The sequence below is a fragment of the Phalacrocorax aristotelis genome, chromosome 7 (genome assembly GCF_949628215.1).
Source record: "Phalacrocorax aristotelis chromosome 7, bGulAri2.1, whole genome shotgun sequence".
NCBI lineage: Eukaryota > Metazoa > Chordata > Aves > Suliformes > Phalacrocoracidae > Phalacrocorax > Phalacrocorax aristotelis.
The window spans coordinates 9,932,679-9,954,741 of NC_134282.1; the positions used below are offsets into that span (position 1 = coordinate 9,932,679).

Genomic DNA, 22,063 nt, shown 5'->3' on the forward strand with positions numbered 1-22,063 from the left:
GTGTGAGGGCATGTGGGGTGGCTGGCCAGGCTCTGCTCCTGCCCTCTCCCTGCCCTGTGGGATGGGACGGGATGGGATGGGACGGGACAGGACCAGCTGCCCCACTCCCACACAGTTCCTGGCCCCGTGCTGTAGGACAGGGGGATGCAATGCCCCACGGGAGGGAAGAGCCTGGGGGCCAGTTGGGCTTCTGCCCCGTGCATGCCCAGCCCCTGCCACCAGCAGGACTCCAGGGGCTGGCATCACACTGGGGCTTCACGGGCAGGTCAAACAATTTTTACTGGTGAAAAATCCCAGTTGGTTTTCAAAGGCCGAGACAAGCAGTCTGTAAAGGCTTCAACGTCATTTGAACTTTTGGCTATTCATACCAGACCCTTTGCTGACATTTTACAACTTTTTTATTTATAAATTTTCTTCCCTCCACAATACGCTGCGCTGCAGAAGCAGATACTCTGCACAAATAGATTTGCAGAGTTATATCTCTTAGGCTAAGTTATCTCACTGACCCCAGAAACATGCCTGCTTAATAATTAATGACTTTTTTTTAATTACTGGCATATTGCGCAGATTCCTCTGGTGCGCTGAAGGAGGAAACCAGACCCATGCTTGGCATTTTAATAGGAGTCAACAGACAAGCGAAGCATCCTGAGTGCCGGGGCAATCACGCTCACCAAGAAGCACTCCCTGTTAGCTGGGCTATGTGTGGAAGGTCACGCATTTGAAGTTTTTAAAGTTTGCCACTTCCCACAGTTCTGGGGATAGTTTTCAGCCATGGAAAACCATCGAGCTGTTTGAATACGGCACCAATTTTCAGAGTCACCGAATGCTGTGATTTTCCAGCAGCAGCTTTGGTGGTGCTGGCTGGTGTCCAGTACCTCCAAAGACCATCGCATACCTGTTGAAAATGCCATATATTGAAAGTGAGCTGCACCTGAAAGTGCTTCCCCACACAGAAAACGGAGGGCTCCCTCTGTAAAGGGCTTTTACACGTACATGGGACGTCAGCGCAGGGCTCTGCCCTGCAGAACCCTGACTCCTTTTGCTGGTCACTGACAGTTCTGCTGCAAAGACCCATCACAGTTCGCTGGCAAGATTAGAGCCGCTCCAAAAAAACACAATAAATCAGTATTTCTGTTTCCTGGGAAATTTTGACATATTTTGAAATGAGCTGTGAATTTTTAACATTCATAGTTGCTATTCAGTATTTTGAGTCAAAATATTAATTTTTTCACATTGACTAGTGTTAAAACAAAAAAATGCTAGAGCATGGCAGCGTTTCAAGCTGCTAACAACATTTTACTCTGAAATGTTCCCATAAATAGGTAAGCCTAGATAAATTATACCATACGACTTCATGAAACTAACATAAACTCATGAACAAAACTAACAGGAAATGAAACCTCTCCTCAGCAAAGCTTAACTGTACACTGATATTCTGATCGCCAGTTTTCCTTGTTTAACCCTGTTTTTAAGACCTTTGAAAATTTTCGTGTTCTATTTCCTTTTAAAAAAAAAAAAAGATCTGTGCAGTTTTGCAGAGTGACTTACAAGGAGTTTTCCTCGCTCATTGCATTCGCAGTCCCTGGCAAGCGATGGCAAACCTGGGATTCAGCCTGTGTGGGGAAAAAAGTAGTTGGTAAGTCAGAGCAGCTCGTGCCCAGGCTGGAGCTGTAACGCAGCTGTCCCGGCAGAGGGGCCATCCCATGCTTGAGTTAAAACTCTACTAAGCAGCGACGAGAGTACCAACCTCTCCGGCACCGTGCATGGGGTGGTCCTTTTCCTCCTCTGACAAATGCATCACATATTTTTATGTTATCGCAGTAACGTCTGCATTAGTTTAACATCAAACACGCTGCAGGAACGCAGCTCTAATGAACGCTTGGCACCCGTTACACAACTCTGTACACGCGGCGCTGGGTGCTGCCCCATCGCCCGCAGAGGGGCAGAGGGACCGTCCCTGCCCCGGGGGTCCCGGGTCCCCCTGGGCACAGCTGGGCTGGGGCAGCCTGGGAAGAGCAGCTGCCTGGGGCTGAGAGGCTGGGCTTTTTTGGGTTGGTTGGTTTGCTTGGTGTTTTTTTCTAATGTTAACTTCCTCATTTGTCTGTAGTGGCAGTAAATCAAGCTCCTGCGCTGTTGTACTCCTCCCCCCACAAAAATCCAAACTATGGCCTGTACAAGTCACCCCCGCACACATCCTGCGGCCTGTGCCTGCCGGCCTTGTCAGGCCAAGGAAGCTAATCAGCTAATTAAGAGATAAACTCGGCTCTCACAGCCTCTGTAACCCAGTGTGTGTCTGACAAGGCAACACTTAATTAAAACAAATCCCTGCATGATTTGCAAACAATTTTTTTTAATTACATTGCATTGCCCATCAGAATAATATTTTTAATGACTTTATAATACCGTGGCTGTCTCCCATCAGCTAGTGAAGCTCAGCAATATATGTTCACCTTCTTATATCTTTTCTTTTACCCTGCACAAACAAGCAAAGACCAAAACCCATCTGGAGAAACAAGTGCCAACAGGCTGTGGCGATGCCCACAGAGGGGCTCGGGCATTACAAGACTGGCAGTGCCCATGGGACCCAGTCCAGCACCACTTTTCCCTGTTGTGCTGGGGGGACCAGGGGCACAGCACTGCACGTGGGGTATCTGAGCATGAGCAACCCACTGTCTGCATCCTGGCACCAGGGCTGCATCCAAATCCCCATTGCTGCAGGTTACATACAGATGATAAAAGCCGGCAGCTTCCCTGTGGCCATGGGTTCAACATTTTGCATTTCAGCATGTGAGCTTTGCCCAAAGCAGAGTTGGGGGGCTGGCAGTGGCTCTAAAGCACGGCCCAACCACGCTGGATCAGGTTTGGTAGGAGGACACCCTCCTTTTACCAGAACCACCTTGATCCGATCATTGGAGCAAGCCTGGGAAGAAAAGAGGTGCGTGAAGCCAACACCCCTCAACTGCGACAACTACATAGGACAAAATACAAGCTCCAGCATGGTTTTAATGCTCATGTCCTCCTTTTTTTCTTGAGAGAAGGTGTGAACACAGCCATATTTTAGCCCTAATTAAGCCAATCCCAACATATGTAGCGACAATGAGTGACCTGTGAGACAGGGCGGTACGCTGCCGGTACACGCTGTTCTCCAGGAACAATGACATTAAGGATGAAGTGGGAAGCCACCACGCTTGCATGGAGGCTGAAGCCGTGCGGCACAGACGCTCCACGCCTGGCGGGGAGACAGCTGGGCCTCCTCCGGACTATTAAAAATGAGGGGATGACTCAGCCTCCCCCCCCGAAGCTCGGCAGGAGCAGTGTGTGGAGGCAAACCACGTGGCTCCTGCCAGCCGGCGGCAGGCTGGTGGAGATGCCCCCATCACACACCTCTGGTCAATGGCTGTGGGTGAGGACCGCTGGTCCTCAGGGCTCCAAGCAACATCCCAGGGGTGTTCATGCCCGCGGCGCAGAGATGCACTTGGCAGGCAGCGCGCCTTGCCGAAAGGCATTACCGACTTGGCAAGGGATGCTGCTTTCCAGACAAGAAGAGACACGAAGTTGTTGACACATTTCTTCCTGTTCCCATTCAAAACTACATCGCAAGTGGTGCTGCGAGAAAGTCACGTGCTGTATTTAACAGATTTCCTCCCAGAATGAGCCTTCAGCTCAGAAGGGTAGGACATGAGGGATTAAAAAAATTAATACAGAATTCTGTTTGCCTGAGAGGACTGTCACAGCATGCTCGAAATAGGGTGCCAAATTCTTCACTGGTTTCTGCCCTGTAGTAACCTGAACCAATGCCACTTGGAAAGCAAAACACTTAAGTAGCAGTTCAGTTCATATAATTATTAATATCCACTCTATTGGAAAAGAAAGTACAAATAAAGTACAAGAAAATGCTGCCCATCCACCACAAGTGTGTTCCTTCAAACTGCAGCATTACAAACCATTGCCGAGGATTGGGGTGGGGGGGAAGGAGGAAAAAGTAAAAAGGGAGAGGATTGGAAGTGCTTCCCTTCCCCTGCCATCCGTCTGTCCATCAGTCTGTCCAGTGGCAGGCTGGAGGGATGCTGACCTGCCCAGCAGAGCGGGATGCAGGTGTTGCCCTCCAGGAGCAGGGCTGTGAGGCACCGGGGAAGGGGAGCGCTGCAAGTTACTGAAACAGGGTGAAATGTAAAATGCCAGCAAATAAATCGGGAAGTGGCGAGGCCTACATTTTAGCGCTGAATATGAAATGACACAGAAGAGGCATGTGAAAAACAGAGTTAGGTTCTGGCAGTTTCTGATGCTGGGTGCTGCCTGTGGGACGTCACCCTGCGCCTGCGTGTTGGGACATCTCAGGGCGTGAGCCCAGCCCCGTCCTGTCCCATCCTGTCCTGCCCCATCCCGTCCCCGGGGGAGTGGGGCAGTGCTCAGCCCTGCAGCAGCCCCCAGCTCACGGGGCTCCCATGGCTGCCAGCTGCAGGGCTCACCCTGGGAGCGATTTGGGGTTGGCAGGACCCTGGGACACAGCTCAGGCTGCAGGAGGGAACCACAGGGGGGCAGGTCACAGCCCTGCAAGGTTGGGCGGGCGGGTGCGCAGCTGCCGGGGTGCCAGGCACAGCCCCATCTTCCTTCTTGTGCAAAATGAGGGCTTTTGCCAGCATCTATTGAGCAGGGAGACAGATGCATGTGTGAACTAGCAGCTGGATTAGCTTTTGCTGTCCTGAAAATAAAGTGAAGGCTGAATTCCTGAGAAGGAAAAACAGATTGGGAAACAGAAGATTACCCAATTTACCTACCAGTGAGTCAGAAAACGGCAAACCTGGCACGTTTGCTCTGCGCCAGTGAGCGCTTTTTGTTTGACTGGAGTACCTGAAGGCAGCCAGTAACTACCTGAGGGGGGAAACCAAACCTTTCACTTTGCTGGCAGAGTATTTTCACATCAGGCTCTGTGCTGGGCTGAGCCGTGCTGCTGCTGAAGGCAGAGATTTCCAGGCTTGGTTTGGCTGTGGCAGTGCTGGGCGAGTCCTGGCCAGCCGCCCACCGGGACCCAGAGCCAGAGAGCCGCGGTGCTCCCCAGCCAGCAGCACCTTGCCCCGTGGACCCCAAGACACAGCCTGCCTTAGCGATGTGGCCACTGCCAGGGAAGGGGACCATCACGGACAGCTGTGGCTACCAGGCCTAACAAGAATTGAAACACCCAGCGTTTTCCTGACCAGTGTCAGCAACGATTGTAAACAACCACCTTAAGCTTACAGTGGTCATTTTATTATTGTAATTAAGACATTTGTTACTGAGTGTGGGTATGCCTGCCTCTAACAACAGGGCAACAGCCGTGTTTGCCAATGTATAGTTATATAAGATTCTTCAAAGGAAAATAATCCAAGTAAATTTGAATGCATAGTACATTAAAGTTCAGTTACCGACACAGCATTGGATACAGGAACTTGTTGAACCCAGGACATGAGTAGGAACCCAGACGGCAAGCACTTGCCGAACCATCTCAGGCAAGCCAGTGTAGCTAAGGTAAGGCATAGATCAGTGCTTGCCCTCTTTTTTTTTTTTGCAATGTTTAAGGCTATTCATGGACAGTACTCCTGCTTAGGCATCTCTTCACAGGTCGTGGCTCCCCTGGCACGGCAGCACCCCTTTCCCATGCAGCACAGCAGGGGGCTGTGGAGGAGCTGCCAGCAGCTGCCTGGGGCACTGAAAGGGAGGCTGGTGCACAAAGTGGGCTCGATGGCAAGAGCCCAGCCCCACCGACACACCAGCTCCTCCTGCCTCTCTGGGCCTGGGAAGCAAATGCCCTCACTATTTTATCTTGCTTAAGCTCAGCCGGGCGGCACACCAAAGCACCTGAGGAACAAGGGGCACAGTTCCTCTCTTGGTGACCCTGCCCTGCAGGAGCAGCACCTTTCAGCTGCACCGTGCAACCCAGAGATGCCCCGAGCAGAGCATGCTGTCCTACCTAGCGCATCCCCATGTCCCACCCAGCACCCCAGCCTGTCCTGTCTGCGCGCCCAAGTCACCATGGCTCAGGCAAACCCAGCCGCAGCATGGCCAGAGCCCCGAGAGCAGCTGCAGTTGCTGACTGGTGTGCCTCACAGGCACTGAAGGTCTTGCAACACAAAAGAAAAAAAAACAGTAAATTAATTAATATGGTCTCATTTTCTCTAGGATTTAAATAAGAAGCACGGATAAAAGATGATGTTAAACTGAACTCCAAACTAGAGGAATCACCCCTGATCCTCCTGGCAGCTCCTCTCTTCTGGTGCTGCCCAGGATGCTGTCAGGCAGGAGTCCCAGGGGACATGTTGCCTACCCCGGGACAGGCAATCTGATTACCAACAGGATGCTGCTGCTGCTCTTCTGCAGAGCCAAGATGAGTGGCTTCAGCAGGAAGATGGACTGACATTTGGTTCCTGCACCACCACCTGATACCGCAGGAGCTCCAGGGCAGCACCGGCATGGCAGGCGCTGCATCTGGTTCCTCCTGGAATGCTGAAAGCGGCATGTCCAACCCAAATTCTGCCAATGGGGTTTTTTTTGCCATGTCTGACCATGAAGACATCAGACAGTTCAGAACCACTTCCTGGAGCCTGTCAGAGGCTCAGCTGACATGGAAAAAGCTGAGAGACTAGAAAAAGTGGAGTCCACATTAAAAAAAAAAATAAAATCAGTAGTTGAGACTGGGGGAAAAAAAAGTCAGGGCCCCAAAAGTGTGGGAGGCTGAAAGCAGGGGAGGCCAGGAAAAAAAACTGGGGCCAAAGAGGGGTGGGACAATGGGGAAAAAGTAGAGGCCAAAAGGGGGTTGGAAGCCCTTTCAGTGGAAGCCAAAAGGGGGTGGGAGGCTGGGGAAAAAGTGGAGGCCAAAAGGGCTTGTGAGGTCAGAAATTAAGTTCAGCTGAAAGGAATGAGATGCTGGGAAAAAATCATGAAGCCGGGAACAGACTGGGAGGTGAGCAGCAGAGGTGGGCGGAGAAGTCACTGGAGACTGGAAAAATAGCTGAGTCTGAAAGTTTTGGGTCTGTGAAGGGAATGGGAGTCTGGCAAGGGAGAGGAGGCTGCAGAGAATGGGAGACCAAGAGAGAACAGGAGGTGGAGAGGCTGCTGGAAGCAGATGGAGGATGTGCAGGGGCAGGTTTTGGGCTAGTGGGCATGGGAGGGGTGAGAGACTGAAGAAGGGACTGAGCAGTGATGGGAGGCTGAGAAGGATGTTTTGGAAGAGGAGGGGAAGCCTGACAGCATGTGGGAGGCTGGAGGGCTGGGGACGCCAGAAAGGGAGAGGTGGCCTGAGGGGGCCATAGCCTAGGTCTCCCCACCCTGCAGAGGTGGATGGTGGATAGCTGAGCCCCTGGCAGGTCTGTGCTGGGGGTGGTGGGGGTCACCCCCAGATGCACTGCTGGCTATGCTGCTACTGCCTGCTCCCACATTGCTCCCCTATTGCTCCCCTGACCCGGTTTCTAATCTATCCTTCATTTACATGCAGAGCGGAGCATCCCATGACCCCACGCACCCCAGGTGCTACCCCTTGCCCTGCAGGACCCTCAAACCCCAGCCCCTGGGCAGGGTCCCCATTGCTGCTATCTTACTGCTATGCTGTTTGCCACGAAGCTGCACCGTGTTACAATGGAGGGACGGGAGACCCCCTGGGGTAGAGCCCCCATCCAGGACCAGCGGTCACAGCCACCCTCGCCGGTGCCATGCACAGCACAGCAGCCTCACACCACAGCTGTGTGGCTGTCTCACTCTCCAGCAGCACCAGAGCTTTGAGATTGGCCATAAAATATTTCAGAAAATGTTGTAGCCTCAATCTTATTTTGAAACTGTGACAGAGAAAACCCACGTTTCTCTGCCCTGCTGCTCTGTGCTTGCACGTTGCATAGCTGCGCACACTGGTGACAGAGCTCCAAGAGCTCCCAAGCCGCCAGGATGGGGGTGTCCCCCGCTGTGCCCTACATCAGTGACCAGGAGGGCTGATGGGGCCCTGCAGCAACACAGAAACTGCTTAAAGTGCTGTAGCATGTCCCTTGTGATGTGGGTGTAGCTTCTCAGCAGCATGAAGGGCGTTCCTCTCCTGCTTCACTCACCTGCCCATCCCAGCAAGCAAATGGTTGTGAATCCCAGGACTGCTTCCATGACCTGAAACAGCCCAAAACCCACAGCAACCTCCTTCGCTGAGGCACCACTGGCCCTGCCAGCCCCCTACACCCCCTTAGCACCACCACCAGCTCTCAAGGCCACAGGAGAGCCAGCTGCTGCCTTACAGTGCAGGGAGGGGGCCGACCTGCAGCCCCAGATTGAGTCTATTTAGGGGGTTAAGAGCAGGAAGCTGTGCCAGGGAGGGAGGGAATGAATGATTAAACTGTTTGCACTGCCTGCTCACAGGCTCAGCGACTGCAATCGGGGCAATGGCCCTGGTCAGCAGCTGGTTGTCCAGAGCATTTAGTGAGGGGAGGGCTCAGGACCCAAAGAAAACCCCCTTTTCTGTGGGCACCGGAAGCCTGACCAGAGCTCCTTCCACATGTACCACATCAGATGCCAGCCTGCCAGCAGCCCACGTGCCTGCCCAGGCTTCCACATGTCCAAACATGGGCCAGCTGCAATCCGAGACTCAGCCCATGATGGCTCCACGTGCAGCCACGGAAGGGCTCATGCTCCTTATGCTGGGAAGCACGTGATCCCTGAAGCACAAGAGCCAGAGGCGCCTTGCCTGGGTTTTGAGTTCCTGCAGCTGAAATGATGGAGCGGCTCTGTTTTGTCTCTTGCAAGTCTCCAACTCGGCCATTTAACTCAAGAACAGAGCTGTAGATGCAGTTAAAAACTCTTTGGTTTTAGGCCATCTTAGATTTTTCTCTGTTCAAAAACGCTAAGAACTGCTCATCTTTCTCAAGCATATAATAGGAACAGGACAACAAACATCTCAAATGGTTTTGGTAAAGTCCCTAGTGTATGAACTTACTCTCCCAGTGACCTACTCAAGTGATAAAATACCTCCTGGTCCTTCTCCCTGCAGTTTAAGTTGGCATGCTCCAGCCAAGCTCCAGAATTTTCTTTAAAAATAGTAAAGATCAAAGTAATTCCCTACAAAATACGCTGGGTGTTAGCTGCTACGCCAGGGGGTTTTCCAGGTAGTGGCTGAGCGGGAGGGCTGAAGAGCTTCCCGGTGGCAGCATGCCTCCCAGCATCAGCCAGCGCTGCTTATGGAGCAAGAGGACAAGATAAAGATTTAGGTTATGGACAACATGCAATTAAAAAAACCCAGAACCCAACCACCTTATTTCCCTCTGCTCCATACGAAGCCGAAGCAGAGGAAAGGTGGTTCTCAGCCCCGGGGGTCACAGGCGTGAATCCTGACTTCTCTGCTCAAATAGCACAGCCTGGGGAAACCTTTACCAGGCTGGGCTGGCTGGCGGCTGTGGGCACCCGCACCTGCTGCGGCACCCCTACGAGCCTGCTGGGTACTGCTGGGCCAGCACCAACACGGGCTCCAGCAGCTGCTGAGCCAGCATCTTCGGCTGCAATCACCTTTTATTCTGAGTCATAGCTCAAGGCTAAAGGTGAGCAGACGCTCGCCCATGCACCCCTGTAAAGTGCCGCTGACATACGGCGGTGTCGAGAGCACAGGGCTCTGGGAACAGGCTGCTCCAAGCTGCATGAAAAGATGAACAGAGAATTTAATTGCAGACTGAATTGAAAACTCCATTATAGCAACTCAGAGAACCAAGCACCAACTGAAGAGGTAGTGAGGGTAAGGAGAATGCGTATTCCTTGTTCCACACTGCACAAAGGAATTTCAATGTAACCAATTAGCCTGATTTTCAATATTCCAGCCTCCCTGAAAAAGCAGCAGCCGTCCCAGCTACCGCAGTGAATGCACCAGCAGGGGAAAACACCTCTGCGGTGTGTTTGTATTTGCTTAACCCCCTCCGCAGCACTGCAGGGAGGACCGGGGCTCCCGCCGGCCGGGCAGCCTGCACACACGACACTTTCTGGTTTAACTTGGCCACGGCCTCTGCAGCTCTGGCAGAGCCCAGTGAACCAAATGCAAAGGGGGTTCTGAACCAAAGGGGATTTTGCAAACAAATTGCAGCTTACCGGGGTCACAGTGTTTTACCGACGGAAATCGTTAAAACTCCACTCTCTGACCAGCTTTCATGGCAAGGCAGTTTGTGCCCAAGGGATCTCCTGGCAAACTGATTTTGTGTTACAATAAGACACATACGAGGGCAACATGGACCCAGTGCTTGCACCGCACTTTAGCGATGCATGTTCTCCAAACAGCGTGGAGCTGTTTCAGAGAATTGACACAGTTAAAGTGACTAATAGCTGGCGTTGGGAGAAATTAAAACAGCAATGCAGCAGTAAGTGAAGTCAGGAAGGAATGCTGATAGACACTCTCATACCCCCAGAGCAATTTTATGGGGCAAGTTAGATTCTTGTTAATTCCCTCAAGCTCTCTTCCATAAGTTGCTCCTTTTCATTCTGTAGCTGTGTGACTATTTTAGGATTAAATTTTCAATTCAGCACAGATGTTCAGAACTGGGTTTCATGCAGTAACGATCTTTTCCACATCATTTTCCTTTTTGCACTATAAATTATGAACAGAGGAAGGAGCTGGAGCCAGCAGCAGCTGTCAGAGGCTGGGTAAAATGACACACTGGATATATTTTCTCCCTTTGCTTATGGCTGCCCATGCTGCAGGCCCTGTGACCACCGTCACAGACCCCTTCACCATCAGGTGTTGGTGTCTCCTACATCCCTCCCATCCCAAACCCCACATGCAGGTAACATGCTGTGAGGTGGGCTGCGATTACTGGCACTGCCAGGAATGCACCGGACACTGCACCGGCTGTCATTCACCAGCTGCTCCTCCAGCCCAGCCTGGGAGCAGCCCATCTTCCCCGGCAGTGCAGTGGCGAACCCAGCCAGACACCAGAGAGAGACCGATCCATTTAGCATGTGCATATGTACTAATTACAAAGATGGCATTTTAAGTAAAGGCGTTATTTCACCACCAGGTCAGTTTTGCTGCAGGACACATGGTATGGTCGTGACAGCCCCATGGGAAGCGGTAACCGGCCCCGCATGCTGCAGTGGAAGCGCAGAAGGCCAGAGATGCTGAGCACGCAGCAAACAGAAAGGACAAAGCACAGGTGGGTGGTTGCCCATCACCTCCTGCCCAGGTTCACGGTGCTGCCAGAGCTCAGAGCTATTTCCACCCAAGCTGCTGCCTGTGATGGGCTTGTGGACCAGGTCACCCCCTGGCTGGGTCCCCCCTCAGCCAAATGCCCTAGAGAAATCTCTGGAATCATCCAAACAAGGTGCTTGGCCCCAGCTCCTGCCCACCACGGGTGATGGTGCTGCACAGGGGGACAGCGTGGGTGCTGCTACACTGTCTGGTGCTTGGGGTGACCTTCTGTGTGCTGATGGCAAGCTGTGGTTCCTGACCCACAGCAAGTGTGCTATCAGCAGGACACAGAAGCCTGTTTTTAGCCTTACCAAGACAAGCAGCTCAGATGAGACTTGCCCACTCAGCAGAGGTCAGCTTGTTGCCGCAGGAGTTTCCCCCATGACACTGCACCCTACTAATGCTAACAATATGATAAACAGTTCATTTTGTATAAAGTGTGGCTTAGGGCTTCAAAAAACCAGCTGTACTTGAGAGGAAGGTAGAAAGCAGCAACTTCCACTGCTGACCTTTTCCCGGACCAGAGGTATGCATTTAGGAGAGAAAAGAGATGTGGGTAGAAAAGGCAATTAGCAGCACTGCTTTACAGAAAGGTTTGTTTTGTTTTTCTTGAACAGTGTTTTGCAATGCTCCTGCAGAGTGCCCTGCCAGGAGGCAGCCACAGCCATGCCAGCCCAGCTGCAAAGCTGCTCCTGGGGCGGTGAGCCCGGCCCTATGCAGCGTGCTGCGCTCCCCGCAGGGAGTATAGCCCCAAACACCGTGTGCTCTGTATACAGCCAGGGCTGGATAACCAGCACATCAAGGCAAGAATGGCCTGGGATTAATAACAGCATGGAAGGTAGAGCAGAAAAAAACCAGCTCCCTTAGAACTGGATGTTTTCTGTGGTGCAGATGCTGCTTTCCAGCGTGAGCATCCCACCTCTTTCCTGGCCAAGACCATCCGGGCATCTCACCAGCACCCCACGGCTTGGGTGCCTGCGCTCAGCCCTGCAGTTTCGTTCCTGTTCCCCCAGCCTGGAGGACAGGGTGCGCTCGCTCTCCTGAGCGCTCAGATACATCCCCCATCCTCGGGAAGTGCCACAAGTGCCTCCCACCGCTGCAGTACCTTGTAGCTGAGGGCACGTGAAAATGGTCAAAGCAGTTTTGCTCTCTCCACCCCCAAAGCCAGGGGTCCGCACTATGCCAATGGCACCCCCATCCCACCTTTCGCAGGATGCCTGCCATGGAGGGACCCTGCTCCCATCACCCCAAAGGGGACTGAACATGCAGTGCTGTGCCACGTGCTGTTTGCTCTCAGAAGAGCACAACTTGTCTTTTCCCATCCCATAACTGCCACACTTCTTTTGCTGTTATTTAATTGAATGTTTCCCTATTAGTGCCAGGTAATTGCCAATATATGCACAACAAGCTTGCTAAATTCTTGTGATGGGTAAAAGACTCCAAGGTGGCTATTTTTAGGTAAGGAGAATGCGTATGTGATGGACGCTGACGGCGGTATTGCCGGCACGCTCCATGAAAAACAGTGCACTGACTTCTTACCTGCTCTCAGTTTGTTCCTTGAGTCTATATAAACAAGAGAGACTTTTCCACCCCCCGCCAGCCCCGGGGGCTGCAGGCAGCGGGCACCCAGCGCAGGGCACACCCCGCTGCAAACGCTGCGGTGCTCAGCTCTCCTCTGGCACACCGCACGGCTCCTTCACCAGATGGAGCTTTTGCAGAAGCACCACAAAGCACCATCAGGTACCGTTACTCTCATCAGCTACCGTTGCTCTCATCAGCCATCCCACCCCCCTGGGGCTTCCCCGCACCACCAGCCGGCAACATGCAATGAGAAATACCAGTCAAAGCAGCTGCACGTGAGCTGCTTTGGGGCATTTCAGCTGTGCCTTTCCGACACCCGACAGCTCCTCACAGCAGTAAGCTGGAAAGCATTTTGAGGGGGGTGCACTCATGCCGCAGCATCAAGGGCCCGTTACCACCCTGCACTTTCACCAGTCAGAGTCACGACAGAGGCATAAACCCAAGGGAAATCTCACAGCACTGCAGCCCCACCACTGTTCTGCACCTTTAGCCAGAAACCAGGTGAGTTGGGCTGAACCTTGGCCAGGCTGACCTGGCAGGGAAACCTCAGCTAGTGCTGTGCAAGCACCAGGGCAAGGTCTCCCTCAGTGCTGGCATCTTCCTGACGCTGCAGGCGAGCTGTCTCCTGGAGGATCTCCCCCCAGGGACCTCAAGCCATGCCCACCCCAGCCACCAGCTCCTACCTACACAACCAGAAGCCTCCAGCTCCCTCCCTGCTGCCTCCAGCCCTTTACCACCAGCTGGTCCCGATCATGCCCACCCTCACCCACCCCCCAGGGGCCACTCAGCACCAACACAGGCACCTGCGCAGTTCTCCAAACCTGCTTTCCCAGCGGCTCGGGGGCTGCAGGAGCCGATGCCGTGATGGGTCACTGCACCCCATGGCACAGCGCGGTGGCACGGTGGGGGTGCAGGCTGGCCGTGTCGCTCTCCCCGGCCCCACGCCTCGCTGACATGTCCATGGGCACTGCCGGAGGGCAGAGCCATGCTGGACCAGCACCCCCTCCAGCGCCAAGGCGGTGCTGGCAGCCAGCATGAGGCACCGAGGCATCACATGATACCACTGCCAGGACCACAGAAAGTGGTGTGATCAGCTGTTTGGGCAGGAAATAGGCTTTCTTTTTTTAATTACAACTAATATGTGGATGCAAAAAGACCCTCAGAATTATTGTTTCCTTCTTCCTGATGCCATTCCATGTTCTCATCACAAATCACGCAAAGGCAATTAAAACTCCTTTTCAGGTTTCTGCTCCTCCTTCCCCAAAGGCTGAGAATCCTTTCCTCGTTTCAGAAAGCACCTCAGCTGCAGACATACATGGATCCCTTTGAACAAAATTCTTTTATTTGGTTTTAACAACTGTTAAGAGTTATTACTGCTCCTGCCGTTGTTACCATCCCAGCCCCAGCTGGCGAGGTGCCACGGCCGCGGGCTTCCTGGGCCGCAGGCAGCAAGCGCCGCTTTGGCAGGAGCTCCTTCTCGTGGCTTTCCTCAGCATCTGAGTGGTTTTATGTTCTCAGCTCTCCAGCAAGAGCCCCGCTGCGGGCAGAGCTGCTGCTCGGTACCTGCTTACCAGCGGCTGCGGCCTGAGCCCCTCCAGCACCGCCCGGGTGCGACGGGACAGACCCGACTGGCTGCGGCGGAGGGTCCTGCGTGACACCGACGTCCCGCAGGGCTGGCGACCCAGGGGCAGCGCCGCCGAGCAGCCTCCTGCCTGAATTCAATAGTGGGTGTGCTAACCGATAGCAGCTGTCGGAGCTGTCTGATTAACCATGGGAACCCCTGCGGCCGCTTTCATTGGACAGAGAGAAAATAAATTCATGTTATTTTTGCTAATTTAGAACATTCGTGCCGCTTGACACATTATTTTTTAGCTCGGTGGCTAAATGTAACGATAAATTAAAATGCTGGTGTCGTCGCAAGTATCGATGCAAACGCAGTGCAAATGCGCTGGGTGTTCCGCCCATGGGACTGAGGCGTCCCGATGTGCTGAGCTGAGAAACAAAGTCAATAAAACCGGCCTCTGAAATGTGAGCTCCTCCGTGAGGTCCCTCAGGCTGCACCAACGAACACCGGAGACACCCAAAATCCTTGGGGAAAACAAGTGTTCTGATGTGTTTCCAAATTAAGCCTGTGATTTTTTGGTCAGTAATTTTGATTATCAGAGTGGTTTGTGCAAGACTAATCAAGCAGCAGCGACGCGTGGAAATGGGGCTCCCTCTAACGTCAGGCGCCGCCTCGCTGCACCCCCATTTGCCGCTGTGGGCACTAAAACCGGGGGCGGGCAGATGTTGAGGGTCCCCTTCTTTTACCTGCATCTTGGAAGTACTGCCACAAGAGGGTAATAACAGCTCGGTCTGGATCTATGGTATCCTTCATATTTGTCCTCTGGATTTAACAATAATATCACGTATACTTACAATTCTTAATATATATCCTGTATATATAATGTACTATGCACGGGTGAAGAGAAAACCCAATAGCAGCATATAGGTTTTTTCCCCCCAAATAAATTATAACCCTTCAGCCAAACAAACATGCAGGTAAAATGAAAAAATGTGTACACAAGAAAGCGGTGCGATTTTCAACCCGATATAGAAAAACATAATTAAGAAAGAGAGTTTTTATTAGGGCAATTTCACTTTATTTTTTCCATACAGCAAGGTCAACTATAGCAGTAATAATAAAATAAGCATAAAAACAAATTGCAGCCCAGGACAGAGTACATAATTTGAAGCAACTACAAGCAAAAAGTAAGTCTGTGATTACATAATAGTAAAACCAAGCACATCTGTCCTTTCAGCAGATGAAAGTTGCGGGGTTGCAAAGAAGTGCAACTTCATTAATTATTCAGTGTGAGTACTGGAGAGATCAGATAAAAGTAATGGCCTAATCACGTCTTCTTTCCAGCTTTGGCATATACAATGACAAGGTTTCTTGAACGCTTTCCATTAAAATGGTAAAATTTCCCAGGGTTTTTTTTCACCTGCTAAAAGAACAGGACCACTACAGCAATAAAAAATAATCACATAACAACTACAGCTACGGTGTGCTGTTTGGTTTGCCTGTTCATGATTTAACTCTTTTGTGAAAGTCAGTATTTGTTTTGAAGAATCTTTTTTTGTGAACAATAAACCACTGAAATTGTCAGAAACTGGTTTGAATAGCATATATCTTTAATATATTTTTTGATACTTTAAACATGCAGTAGTTTTTGAATAATGTACGGAATATTTGATCCATGATTTCACCTTGATGGTCTGAAGTACCTGCTTTTTTTCTTTTTTTTTTTTTTTTCTTTTTTTTTTTTCTGTATTAATGATTTTCAGGCAGATTTGAACCAGTGGAGCTTTTGTCAGTCATGAGATCTTGGAAGGATGGCATATCTTTCCAGCTGAAAAAATCCTGGCAAACTACAAGCTGTCCACGTAAAGCAAAGCAACTTTTTTGAAGGGGTATGGAGTGCTAACTCTGTGCCACTTTTGCAAGCAATTTTGTTCAGCCTGTCATTTTATTAGCCTTAACAAAACTCCTTGTAATTATAGACATTTTTATTCAAAATAAGATCTTACTATTATACAGGTTTCTCTCTTTTTTGACTATATACAGAAGTGCAAAAAGTCAACCTTCTCTCTATACGTTCCCACATGCTAAACTGCAGCATAATCAACCCTCAAGAGTTTGCACACACACGCTATAATTCTTGTTACGTAAACTTTGAGTATTTGGATTATCAACAAAAAGTCCCTTGATCTATTGATTATGCAGCTTATTTATAACAAGGCCTGATATTCAGGGATTTCAAAAAATATTTAAACAATATTTTAACATTTGAAATGGATACAGTAGAAAATAAATTTTATTCTAATATCTAGGAACTAGATTTTCTCATAACAACTAATTACAAACAAAATAAATCATCAAAATATTACTCAATTGTCTGCCAGGATTGTTGCGATAGCAACAACTTAACCTCTTACTTAGCAATGATTATATAATTATAAGATATCCATATAAAAGATCTTTGTTCTTTTAATGAAAAAACTAGACAAGAACTAACAATGACTGACATTCTTACATTGTAATATTAAATCAGTAAAATATAAATCATTTAGTTAACAATACGAATACTCATATGACACTACATGTAAATTCAAAACTGAGTATGTTATGAAGAATACTACTTTTTTCTGAAGAAAACTACTTTTTTTGTATTTTGAAAAAGTCATCAGTAAACTCTAATAAAACAAAATTCTATAAACTGAAATGGTATTCAACTGGTAATAGAAAATGAAAACAATCTAATAAACGTAAGAAATAAAAACTACACTTTTAACAAGAAAAAAAGTAATATTCTATAATGTTAAGTAACTACAATAACATGTGAAGTCACCTATACTTTCTTAACACGATTGAAATTACATTGGTATGGGTTTTAACCCGTAATGTAATAATCTAAGGCTTTAATAGATGTACAGTACAATCAGTAAATTCAACACATCATTCTTATACTATAAAGCATCTCTCTCAAGCATAAAAACTCGCAGTAAACTTGGAAGTATGGAGAGTTCTACAACCGAACTCGCGCTTCTTCCACTCCACGCTACGCTACCAGTGACCTGGCCCCCACTTCAGCACTTTGCTGAACAGAGCAAAAATATCCTTTACTAGCTGCAACATCCAAACCACAAAAAGGAATTCCTTTGGATGAATCCATTCTTAAAACTTGAATGCACATCTATTTTTTTTTTTTTTTTATTATTTTGTAAAGGCTTTCTAAGGCTATAAGCAGTTAATCTGAACAAAAAAAATCACATATAAAACTCACCCAAGTATTTAACCCACCCAATTTCTATGCTAATTAACATCTCCATTTTTTCATATTTTGGTTTGTCATGCATCTGATGTCAGTGCTTCATTCGTCTTTGTTTAGAGTCACCATGTAAAGCGTGACTTTGATGAAGTAAAAGTGAAACCCATTCTCTGCAAAACATTTATAGTCCTTTTGACTTTCGACAGAGGCTATAAATAGAAGCAAAAGAAGTTCCTCAAACATTTGTTACTGTGTCTCAGAAATGGCTTTTCCCTTTCGTTTATCATGTTATACATTAAAATATGCATAAATATTACACTACAATGCCTTAAAATATTCTATATATATGTCCAGTATGGGTTAATTTGTACGGCTAGAGTATCTTTCTTGTGCTGTCTATTGTTACTGTAAGGAATAGTTGGCCATTTCTGAGACAGCTTTGGTTTGAAACAGAACGGTGCCCTTTGACTGATTAGTACTAATAAAGTAAGCGAAAATGTGGTTCTGAAAATAACACTGCAGAAATAATACTCTAATCAGATGTACAGTCTATGGCACTTCATGAGAATCCTTAACAACATGGTATTTAAAGCCATTGATGTGCTTTAAAATATACACAGTTGTGGTTTTGCTTGGCACATTCATCTCTGTCAGATACCTCTCTTACCACTTCTTACAATCTAATCTTACATTAAAAATATTACTCTTAAACAAAAATTACTGTGCATGCACGCTCTCATCTATAATGGCAATTTTAAATACAAGGTGCACCTTTGTTATTTGTAAACCTTGAAAGAAATAAACTTACTTTAAAAAATTATATCTTGGTCTACAGACGTACCAATACATAATAGATTTATGGTTACACCATCGTCTGTCTTTTCAAGGTGACGTACATGATTATGCAAGAAATAGACTATGTATGCATACTCAAATCCATATGCATACCGCTGTGCTAGAAAAGATAGACAATGTTGTAGTTTTTAGACAATAAGATCACCTCAGCACAAATATCAATTAAATGTACAAAGTATATAGGCAACAGTGTGCAGTGGATTTCCAAGTTCTTGTTTCATCTTGTTAACATGCAATGTGTGGATGTCTTACTGCTGAGGGCGTTTCCGAGTGTTGCTTGACGGTATATACATTATGGCTAATGAACTTGTCCTTTTCTCAACCCAAACACACTGTCCTTTTCTCTTTAGTTATGATCTAGAAAGGAAAAAAGATAAAGCACTTTCAAAACAATCATAACTTCTTGTTGGCACCACATCAGCCCGAACTTTGCATTTGCAACAGGGAAATCTGCCACTGAGCACTGGGGAAGCTTGCACCCAAACCCCTGCGGGATTTCCCTTCAGTCACGTTCTTGCAGCAGGAGGTTCAGTTTACAAATGAATTCTGCAGCCATAAAAGCACACAGTAGACTGGCCTCCCACTGTTCCTGAGCCCTCAGGCGTGAAATCAGAACCTGGGGGACGGTTTCCAGACCCCAGAGCGCAGACCCTGGGAGGCGGCTCCTCACAAAGTGCTGTGTCAGCACTGCCCAGCAGCCCTGGGCTCCTCTCTCTTCCCAGGCCCAGCTGCCGCTGCCCTGTAAAACCCAGGAGCCCAAGCAGTATCTGACCGGCACCTAAACATCCCTAGAAATCTGGGCCTTATGTTCCCCAGGTAATTTTTCTTACTCAACTGCCCATCTAGTGTAGCTATTTCTCTGGTCTCTATTGCCTATCACATCTCTAGAGAGTGATTCCTCCTCCACCTCCGGACGGTCTCTAAAATGGGGACACCCCAGTCCCAGCTGACTGCGGAGGCAAGCCTGGTAGCAAGCTTCAGCTGCAGACAAGAGGCATCCCCCCTGAGGCACTTAAGCACTGTAAAGATGTTTATACTAAGTTGAAAGGAATAACTATTATTATAAACCCACTGTGACAAATCAGTTAATCCTCACCCTAAGTAATAATTCAATTACGGCCGAGGCATTCAATAAAAAACACTGCAGAAATGGAGTGCAAGGGAGAGGAAGGCAATACAAATGACAAGCTATCCTAGGGGAGGTGATGTGCTGCGGGTGGTCTTAATGACAACAGGCAATTTAGTGACAGACTGGAAACTACAGTTTACTCACAGGAAGATACAGGGGAAAAGCTTTCAGGCTTAGGCACGCAACCTAGATTTCAAACTCCGTGGGATGAAAGGTTACAGTACAAAAAGCTGACCTGCACTGTCTGCAATTGCCGTTCACACCAACGCAATGCAGGTATGAACTGCGCCTGCACCGTGGGACCTCTCCTTGCCATATCACCCATGTCAGGAAAAATACTGTACATAATGCATTGTAATCTGACAACCTGCGCTCAAGAGACATCAGGCTTCAGCTAGGCAGATGACTAAACCTGTATTTTCAGAGATGCTGGCTTTCTGAATCTGAAGATTTAAAATCAGTTCTTTATCTAAAGACAGCTTAATGTAACCACCTCCCACCAAGACCTGGCTGACATCAGTGCCAGAGCCATCATACTTTATAAAGAAAATGTAAAATTCTAATTTTAGACTCTCTGATTTTGCTATTCAGAAGTTTATGCATACGTATAATATGTTCCTTCAACATACACAAACTAAAACCGACATCTGGTCCAACCCACTAGCTAACGTGGTCACTGCTAACTACAGGATCTCCACTCAGAGACAAACGGCACGGCAGTGGAGTTCCGAGCCTTTTCCCCCGTACTTTTTAGGTTTTCTTAGAAAGAAAACAAAACCATTCAGTCCCTGAAAAAGACAAATTATGCACACATATAGGTAAGAAAACTGCAAGCAACAACACATTGCGAACTTACTGTTTGATGACAAAATGTCTACATCTGTGTAACATACTTGTGGCTAGTCAGATGTTCGGCAGATATTATGGGTATCTATAGGTAAAAAATGTAAACAATGAATAACATGTGCAATGAGCCGACCCAGAGACACAGCATTTTGCTCTAGAACATAAGTTTGGAAAATTGAGGATCAGCTGTGAGTTGGTGGATTTTATATTGTAACTATAAGTTAAAGTCAACTGAAGTGCTACAATAGCAACTTAAAACTGGAAAACATTGTGTTAAGTACTATTTGACAAATATAAATATTATTGGTTGTTCAGGAAATAAGAGAAGTTAAAATCTATAAGTCATGCAGTGCAGTAATTGAAAATAGCCCTTTTTGTTGGCCTACACAAAATTCTGTGCTTTCAGTGTATCATTTAAAATGATAAATTCTACAGTGGCCTTGTTTCAGTCTGATTTTGTGAAGTGTTCACTGCTTTCATTGTCTTGGTTTCCGAATGCCAAACCTAAGAAGCCCCAAGACTGATTTTCACGGCTGGTGAAAACCAACTGTTGAGAAGAGCTGCCTGCTCTTCCCACGGCCGCTGCGGGCATCACGGTGGATCAGCTGAGAAGCTAAGACTCCCCAGAGCAGTGAAACAGTTCTCAAAATGTTCGTCTGTGTAAACAGAATTCACTACGGGGCTCTCTTGAAGTGCCACATCAACTCAGCTTTCCCATTTAAACAAAAAGTTAAAATCAGAGTAGATTACCAGCAGCACAAACAACAAATCCATTTTCTACATCCCCATCCTTGGGTCCCAGCCGTGCAGCGCTCTATGTGCAGTGCACAGGCTGAATGGGAGCGAGCCCAAACAGACCTCGCAGGCCCTTGAGGAGGGACAGCACTAAAACATGCAGGTGTTGGAGGAAACCGTGAGCAACCTTGCATCAGAGACAGGACCAGAAATCTGGCTAGAGGGAGCAAATAGATGCGTCCACGTACAGGGAAACATGCTGGGGTACATGACACAAAATTGATTTGTAGCATCACATATGGCTGTTGCACTTGAAAAGACCCTTTTTCCTAGTGGATACTAAGGCTGACCTGTTAATCCACACAAGAAAGGGAACGAGGAGGTTTCCTCTTAACCTAGTTGTTTACAGGTCTTGGCGTCATTTTTTTCACCCCTTGAGCCCTCTCCTCCCCTAGCAACTCCACACAACTCTACAACATTGCCAACTTGTACAGAAATGTGCTTCAAGCATAATGAAGCTTCTCATACCATTTTTTTCTACTGCTGCAGGACAGGCTGTTGCACCCAACTGTGTAGAAGCATCAGGGATAGTGCTGTCGGAACATACCAAGGACCTTCAACACCAGTCAATGAAGATGAAGGGCCAGATCTTAAGACTTCTGACATGCATGCACATTGCATTGTGTGGCATTAAATAATTTCAGCATGGCTCACATAGTATATACATATATTCCTTATATATGTATATATTGAGGTTTGGCTGCAGTACTTTACTAAGTGTGTTATGAGGCTCCAGGAAGGATATGCATGAAATGATCAGATTCTACAACAGAAAGTTTCCCTGTAATCTGTTTGGGAAGTGCATGGTTATTTAGACAGAGATGATTTTTTAAAATAATGATGTTTTTCTGTGGCTTGGCTTGTTCTCACAACTCT

General features: G+C 48.2%; 2 protein-coding genes across 51 annotated transcripts in view; both read right to left on the reverse strand.

The window, feature by feature from the left end:
• P2RY1 (purinergic receptor P2Y1) overlaps nt 1-2,013 on the reverse strand; it is a 35,907-nt gene extending 33,894 nt beyond the window's left edge. The window contains exons 1-2 of the mRNA XM_075098650.1: nt 1,748-2,013; nt 1,549-1,613 (exon numbers count right to left, since the gene is read on the reverse strand). The gene's annotated coding sequence lies outside the window, so the exon portion shown is untranslated. The remainder of the gene's footprint in view (nt 1-1,548; nt 1,614-1,747) is intronic.
• A 15,475-nt stretch (nt 2,014-17,488) lies between these two features.
• The window catches only part of MBNL1 (muscleblind like splicing regulator 1), a 109,543-nt gene continuing 104,968 nt past the window's right edge, over nt 17,489-22,063 (reverse strand). For all 50 annotated transcript variants that reach the window (XM_075098713.1, XM_075098721.1, XM_075098716.1 and 47 more), the window contains 2 exons: nt 20,403-20,477; nt 17,489-18,774 (listed from right to left, as the gene is read on the reverse strand). In XM_075098713.1, the coding sequence (XP_074954814.1) occupies nt 20,421-20,477 (57 nt within the window). In that variant the 3' untranslated portion in view covers nt 17,489-18,774; nt 20,403-20,420. The remainder of the gene's footprint in view (nt 18,775-20,402; nt 20,478-22,063) is intronic.